Genomic DNA, 7,976 nt, shown 5'->3' on the forward strand with positions numbered 1-7,976 from the left:
TGATGATATCCTATCTGCCCCAGTGCTAAGTATGGTACTTGGCACATAACGGTTTAAGGGATACAACAATTCATTAATAATAACAGCTGTAATAATGATGATGATAATCTCCCAGCAAACACTTTCATTCGGACTCAGCACAGCGAGGGAAGAAAGAGCAGAGAAATGCCCCCCCCAACCCCCGGCTCTTTGGCCGCCCCCGGTCCTGAGGCCTATGCTCCCATGTCAGGCCGTTCCCTTGCTGCCATTTCTAGGAAAACAATCTCCCCCAGCCCCAGTCCAACCCAGCCTGTCCGCCATGCCCGTTCCAGGGCTTCCCTCTTCCCGCCCTCTCCAGCTGCCTGGCTCTGTGCTGACCGAGGGAGAGATGGTGTCTGGCCCACCGGGCACTCCCTTTGGGTTGAGCCGGCCAGGGGAGCCCAGGCTGCTTTCGCTGAAGTGTCCGTCCTCCTGGAAGTGGTTCTGGATCCCGGAGGCGGCTTGCAGGGCTGGAAAGAGCCAGTCCGCGGAGCCAGCCGGCCCCAGCCGCTCAGGGGCTTGAGCTCTTGGTAGTGGCGGCGGTGGCCCCAGCTGTCCCTCAGGCTGGCCTCTCATCTGGTGTAGGAGCGCTGCCAGTTAAAGATCTCCTGGAGGCCCGAGGGCGAGGAGGCCTCCCGCCGCTGCAGGGTGCCCCGGCGGCGCCGGCCCCCCAAGAAAGAGGCCCGGCGCTGGGCCATCCCCTTCAGCCTCTCTTCGGCGCGGAAAAAGTCGCTCAGGGCCCGAAAGTAGTCAAGCGTGGCCTCGTGGCTCCAGGCCGGGGCGCAGGCCTCGCGCAGGAAGCCACAGTGACCCCCGTGGTGGCTGAGCAGCAGGAAGAAGTAGGGGTTGCTCAGAAAGAGCTCGGTGGGCAGGGTGCCCGCTGGAGGCCCCCGCACGGGATCGTCGGCACTGCAGATGCACAGCACGGGCACGGCGGCTTCGTCCACATCCCGCAGGGGGTCGTTGACGTCCCAATAGGCGTCCCAGCTCACGGGGAGGTGCTTAGTCTGGCAGAAGAGCCGCTCCTCAAACTCCCGCAGCGAGCGGCTGCAGAGCAGCTTGGCCACATCCACGGTGTCCGCCAGGGCCGTGGCGTATCTGAGAGCGTGAGGCGGAGAAGGGGGAGAAGAGGGAGGCGTGCAGGGAGGAGGGGAGAGAAGAGAGAGACAAAGCTTGTCAGTCACGGGGAAGGGCAGTTTCTCCTTCCCACTTCCCCATTCTCTGTCCAGAAGGAATCGGATGTGGTTGACCCATGTGTCTGGAGCAGAGGCGGGTGGGAGCCAGCTGGGCCTGTGGGGCTGAAATCCTGTACAGGAGGCTTGTGGCTCTGTGGCCAAGGAAGATGGCCACTGTGAGGGAGAGATCTCCATCAAAACCTGAGAAGCAGTGTGGCCTAGTAATAATAATAATGGCATTTGTTAAGCGCTTACTATGTGCAAAGCACTGTTCTAAGCGCTGGGGGGGATACAACATGATCAGGTTGTCCCATGTGGGGCTCACAGTCAATCCCCATTTTACAGATGAGGTAACTGAGGCTCAGAGAAGTTAAGTGACTTGCCCAAGGTCACACAGCAGACATGTGGTGGAGCCGGGACTCAAACCCATGACCTCTGACTCCAAAGCCCGTGCTCTTTCCACTGAGCCATGCTGCTTCTCTAAGTAGTAGTCTGTGCTCTAGTAGATAGAGCACAGACATGGGAGTCAGAAGGACCTGAGTTCTAATCCCAGCTCAGCCACTTGTCCGTTGTGTGACCTCGGGCAAGTCATTTAATATCTCCATGCCTTAATTCCCTCAGGACTGTGAGCCCCATTTGATGATGATGATGACGGTGGCATTTGTTAAGCGCTTACTATGTGCAAAGCACCGCTCTAAGTGCTGGGGAGGTTACAAGGTGATCAGGTTGTCCCATGGGGGTCTCACAGTCTTAATCCCCATTTTACAGATGAGGTAACTGAGGCACAGAGAAGTGAAGTGACTTGCCCAAAGTCACACAGCTGACAGTTGGCAGAGCTGGGATTTGAACCCATGACCTCTGACACCAAAGCCCGGGTTCTTTCCACTGAGCCAGGCTGCTTCCATGTGACACGGGACATGTCTGGGACATGGACTGTGTCCAACCCGATTAGCTTACATAGAACAGTGTTGGGCATATAATAAGCACTTAACAAATACCATCATCATTATTATTATCTACCCAGCACTTAATACAATGCCTGGCGCATAGTAAGCGCTTAACAATTACCATTTAAAAAAAAAAAAAGGCAATCGTGGCCAAGGGTCTTGAGGTTTCAGGCCGGAGGCAGCCCCACCGATGAGGTGCCAGCTTGGGGTGGCGGCCGCAGAGCAGGCTGAGCCAAGCGAGGAGTCAGCCCCTCCCTGTTATCTGTCATTTTCAGGATGGAAACCATGGCAACCAAGGAGTTTGGTGAGCACCTGGGCTGGATGTCCCTGCAGTTGCCATGGCAGCAGCTTCGGGCGCTTGTTGTTGTCGCTCGGTACAGGGTCTGAATGTCCCCGGAAGGGGAGGGTGTCTGGGCGAAGACAAGCCCTCCGCATCTGCCCCATCCCTCCAGAAGGAGCCCGCTGGTGCCTGAAACTCCCTGGGGATTCCAAGTTTGGGTGCGACTATGGAGTGGAGGAGGCGCTCAATCAACCAATGGTATTTACTGAACGTTTACTCTTCGCAGCGCACCGTACTAAGCACTTGGGAGAGTACGATGTGGCTCAGTGGAAAGAGCCCGGGCTTTGGAGTCAGTGGTCATGGGTTCAAATCCTAGCTCTGCTGTCAGCTTTGTGACTTGGGGCAAGTCCTATCTGGAAAATGGGGATTGACTGTGAGCCCCCCGTGGGACAACCTGATCACCTTGTATCCCCCCAGCGCTTAGAACAGTGATTTGCACATAGTAAGCGCTTAATAAATGTCATTATTATTATTACTATTATTACCATACAACAGAGTTAGCAGACACGTTCTCTTTCCACAGACATGTTCTCTTTCCACAACGAGCTCCTAAGACAACTCTCCCCACACCCTGGAGTTTAGTCAGAGGATGTTTCAGCATTGCTAGTTCTGTTGGAAGCAGGAGCTAGAGCCTTGTGTTCCTTGGCCTTGGCAGGGAGTGTGGTGGGGATTAAAGGAAAAGAAGAAAAAGGAGAGCTTGGTGTCCCGGGGCCTAATCTGAGTTTTTGCCTTTTCCCCTGTGAGTGGTGCATTTTGGGTGGCACTGTGAAGAATTCTAGGAAGTGCCTGGCAGAAGAAGCCCACTCCATTTGTTTAATAATAATTGATAAGCACTTACTATGTGCCAGGCACTGTACTAAGCACTGGGGTAGATACAAACTAATCATGTCCCACATGGAGCTCACAATCTTAACCCCCATTTTACAGATAACTGAGGCACAGAGAAGTGACTTGCCCAAGATGACACAGCAGACTAGTGGCAGAGCCAGGATCAGAACCCAGATGAAGTGCTTAGTACAGTGCTCTGCACATAGTAAGCACTCAATAAAAACCTGGGTTCTAATTTGCACTTGGATGGCATTTCCCAGCGTTATGATTCATTAGGGCTGGGGTTCTGTACCTACTCTGGGGCTCAGAGGGAAGAGCGGGTCGGTAGGGGAGGAGTGGGAAAGGTCAGGAAAGAGATGGGTCACCGTCCCTGCCCTTGCCCCGCAGGGCACGCTCCTCGGTTCCGACCCCCCTACCTCTCCAGGCTTCGGGCGTCAATAGGCTGGCAGCGAGTGACCTCTCACCAGGTCCTGACTCCTCCCACAGCCAGAGCCCAGCACCTGTATATATGTATGTACATATTTATTACTCTATTTATTTTACTTGTACATATCTATTCTATTTATTTTATTTTGTTAGTATGTTTGGTTTTGTTCTCCATCTCCCCCGTCTAGACTGTGAGCCCACTGTTGGGTAGGGACTGTCTCTAGATGTTGCCAACTTGTACTTCCCAAGCGCTTAGTACAGTGCTCTGCACACAGTAAGCGCTCAATAAATACGACTGATTGATTGATTGATTGATTGCTGCTCCTTCAGGGCTCCCCTCCCCGTCCCAGGGCCCACCAGACTCCCCTTCGCCCAGGCCGGCTGCAGGCTGCCCAGAGAGATTGGCGCCGGGAGGATAGAGAGGCAATGATCCTCAAGTTAGTTTGGGCAGGGTGGTAAGGTGTGGCTAGTCCACCCGAAGTCAAGGCCTTGTGCTGGCAGGCCGAACCTACCCGATGTGGGCTCTGGGGAGCCAACCTGTCCAGGCCAGCCCTGCCAATCTGGCCAGTGCTTCCTGATTCCCCCTGGCCTTCGCCCTGGGCTGCCCAGGCCGGCTGGCGCGGGTTGTGGGTGCACCCGAGGCTCTGTTCGCCCAGGTGGACTCCAAAATCCGGGGTTGGGGGGTGGTCCTCTGCACCCCAAGGGGGCCTGGAAGGGGGTAGGGGTTTCCAGGGATGAAAGTCTGAGCGTCTGAGCCCATTCAGAGGCGAGCCGCGGCCGGGAGGGGGTGGCCACGGCGTCGGGGAGGGGATGGCCGCGAAGTACTCACCTGCTGAGCTTGGCCTTCTGGAGCAGCAGGAAGCCGCGCTCGTAGGCCCAGGGCAGGCCGGCCTCGAACCACTCCCGGCAACGCAGCACAGGTGAGATGCAGGCGGCGCCCGTCACGTAGCTGGACGAGCCACACTCGCCCAGGTAGGCGAGCAGCAGGCCCGAGCCCGAGCCCTCGCTCACGGCGAAGAGCGGCACGGCCGGGTGTCGGAAGCGGATGTAGGTGACCGCCTCCTTCAGGTCCGACGGGTCCCCGAAGGGCTGCAGGCGCGGGCTGGCCAGGGGGCAGCCGTGGTGGCCGCGCCGGTGGAAGATGACCGGGTAGTAGCCCCGCTCCAGGGCCAGGCGGCAGAGGCGCAGCACGTTGCGGGTCAGGAGGCCCCACGCGTTGGGGATGACGAGCAGCACCGCCGGGGAGGCGGACGACGAGGCGGACGGCGACGTGGGCGACGAGGTGGACGCGGGGGTCCGGCGGCCCCGGGCCCAGGGCCCCACCACCCAGTCCAGGGCCACCAGCCCGTCGTCGGCCAGCTGCAGGATCTCTCGGGCCAGCTCGGGCCCGGGGCCGGGGGGCAGCACGAAGTGGCAGAGGGTCTGCAGGTGCGGCCAGGCTCGCCACCAGCCCGGCCGGGGCCCCGGGCCGGCCGAGCGGCGGAGGGTCCGCAGCAGGCACTGCGCCAGCGCCGACGGCTTGCAGATGAGGCGGCAGCCCCCGGGCAAGGGCTCCTCCGGCCCGGCCTGCCCGGGGGTCTCCTGCTCCGGCCACCTCCGCCTCCTCCGGGCCAGCAGGAGGAAGGCGGCCAGGGTGACCAGGGTGGCCAGCGTGGCCAGGACTGGACCCCAGGCCGGCATGGTGGGGAGGCCTTCCGGCCAGGCGGTCGGGCCCTTTGCACAGCGATTTCAACAGCGGGCGCCTTGCTGGGTGAGGGGTCAGGGGGCTGGAGCTGGCATGGGGGTGGATCCCCAGACAGGGGGGACAGGACTGACCGCCTGCCTAGGGACCCTCCCCTCGTGTCCCCACCTACCCCAGCTCCCTCGACGAGCTTCCCCAAGTCCCGAAGTCCTGCTCAGAGGGCTCAGGCGGCTGGACATCTGACTGGCCTCCTCTGTCCCTCCTTCGCCCCAGGGCCTGGGGGGAAGTGTCAATCAACCGCAGGCTCCAGCTCGGCTTGCGTTGCGGGAGCTGCAGCTGCTGCTGCTGCTGCTGCAGCAGGCTTGGGCCCGCCTCCCCCTGGCCATCCTCATCCTCCTCCCCCTGGCCCTGGCCACCCAGCTCCGCCCAGCCCCTCCGGCCACACTCTCTGACCTCAGGCTCGGTCTCCGGACCCGCAAACCCCTGCCATCGGGGGCTGGACTGGACTGTCCTGGGCCGGGAGGAGGATGGAGGAGGAGGAGGAAGAGGAGGAGGGAGAGGAGGAGGAGGAGGGGCGGGGACCTGTCTTCTTTCAGTTCCCGCTGCCCGCATCCGTGGTCTGAATGGGAGCCCGAGGGGAGAAGAGGGAGGCAGAGGAAAGATGAAGTTGGCAACAAATCCCTACAGGGGAAGGGAAAGAAAGGGAAGAGATGAAGGGCCGCTCCGGAGCACAGGCACTCCCATCCTCGGGTCTGTGGAGACCCTCGCCCCCACTGCCACCCCCCCAACCTGCAGAAAACCTCCTTTAACCACGATCTCTTCCCGGGTCCGGGGTGGGAGGGGGGAGATTTCCGTCCTGAGGGCCGCCCCTCTGAGAAGGAGCCTGTTTTAGACTGTGAGCCCACTGTTGGGTAGGGACTGTCTCTATATGTTGCCAACTTGTACTTCCCAAGCGCTTAGTACACTGCTCTGCACACAGTAAGCGCTCAGTAAATACGATTGATGATGATGAGCCTGGCCCAAGGGGAAAGAGCGCAGGACTGGGTGTCAGGAGACCTGGGTTCTAAGCCCGCCTCCACCACTTGATCACTTCATTATTATTAAGGGATTTGTTAAGCGCTTACTATGTGTCAGGCACTGCACTAAGCGCCGGGATGAAAACAAGCCAATCGGGTTGGACACAGTCCCTGTCTCACGTGGGGCTCCGTCTCGATCCCCATTTTCCAGATGAGGGAACTGAGGCAAAGAGAAGTTAAGTGGCTTTCCCAAGGTCACACAGCAGACAAGTGGTGGAGCCAGGATTGATCTAGACTCTAGATCCTCAAGTTCGTTATGGGCAGGGAACGTGTCTGATAATTCTGTTGTACTCTCCCAGGCGCTTAGTACAGTGCTCTGCATATACGAAATGGTCAACAGATTCCACTGATTGATCTTGGGCAAGTCATGTAATTTCTCTCGACCTCATTTTCCTCATCTATAAAATGGAGATTAAATACTTGTTCTCCCTCCCCTTGAGACTGACTGCAAGCCACAAATGAGACAGGGACAGTGTCTGATGTGATTTATCATATCTACCCCAGGGCCTTAGCATCGTGCTTGGCACAGCTTAGGCAGTTAATACCAAACTGTGCCTCGTCGTCAGCAGCACTTAGGGCAGTGCTTAGCGCTTAGAACAGTGCTTGGCACACAGTAAAAATTTAAAACCCTACCCTTCCCGTCACTGTGGACAGCACAACCATCCTTCCCGTCTCACAAACCCGCAACCTTGGTGTCACCCTTGACTCCGCTCTCTCACTCACCCCACATATCCAATCCGTCATCAAAACCTGCCAGTTTCACCTTCACAACATCGCCAAGATCCGCTCTTTTCTTTCCATCCACACCGCTACACCGCTACCTTGTTGGTGCAATCACTCATCCTGTCCCGACTGGATGACTGCATCAGCCTCCTTTCTGACCTCTCAACCTCCTGCCTCTCCCCACTGAGAGAGTCCTTAATAATAATAATAATGATGGCATTTATTAAGCGCTTACTATGTGCAAAGCACTGTTCTAAGCGCTGGGGAATTTACAAGGTGATCAGGTTGTCCCACATAGTGAGTCCTTACTTCACTCTGCTAACCGGATTATCTTTCTACAGAAACGTTCTGGGCATGTCACCCCCCCCCTCCTCAAAAATCTCCAGTGGTTGCCTATCCACCTCCGTATCCAACAAAAATTCCTCATTATTGGCTTCAAAGCTCAACAAAACATATTAACAAAATAAAATAGAATAAATATGTACAAGTAAAATAGAGTAATAAATACATACAAACATATATACATATATACAGGTGCTGTGGGGAGGGGAAGGAGGTAAGGAGGGGGGGATGGAGAGGGGAAGGAGAGGAAGGAGGGGGCTCAGTCTGGGAAGGCCTCCTGGAGGAGGTGAGCTCTCAGTAGGGCTTTGAAGGGAGGAAGAGTCAATCAATCAATCAGTCGTATTTATTGAGCGCTTACTGTGTGCAGAGCACTGTACTAAGCGCTTGGGAAGTACAAGTTGGCAACCTATAGAGACAGTC

General features: G+C 57.2%; 1 protein-coding gene across 1 annotated transcript; it reads right to left on the reverse strand.

Annotated features, from left to right (window-relative positions):
• Positions 1–204: 204 nt before the first annotated feature.
• ABHD15 (abhydrolase domain containing 15) lies at positions 205–5,883 on the reverse strand. The gene is made up of 3 exons (XM_038759465.1): positions 5,869–5,883; positions 4,564–5,691; positions 205–1,116 (listed from the first exon to the last, which is right to left on the reverse strand). Exons 2-3 carry the CDS (start codon positions 5,412–5,414, stop codon positions 591–593), a joined length of 1,377 nt encoding a protein of 458 aa, XP_038615393.1. The 5' UTR covers positions 5,415–5,691; positions 5,869–5,883; the 3' UTR covers positions 205–590.
• Positions 5,884–7,976: the final 2,093 nt, after the last annotated feature.

This window comes from Tachyglossus aculeatus, chromosome 17 (assembly GCF_015852505.1).
Source record: "Tachyglossus aculeatus isolate mTacAcu1 chromosome 17, mTacAcu1.pri, whole genome shotgun sequence".
Taxonomy (NCBI): Eukaryota; Metazoa; Chordata; class Mammalia; order Monotremata; family Tachyglossidae; genus Tachyglossus; species Tachyglossus aculeatus.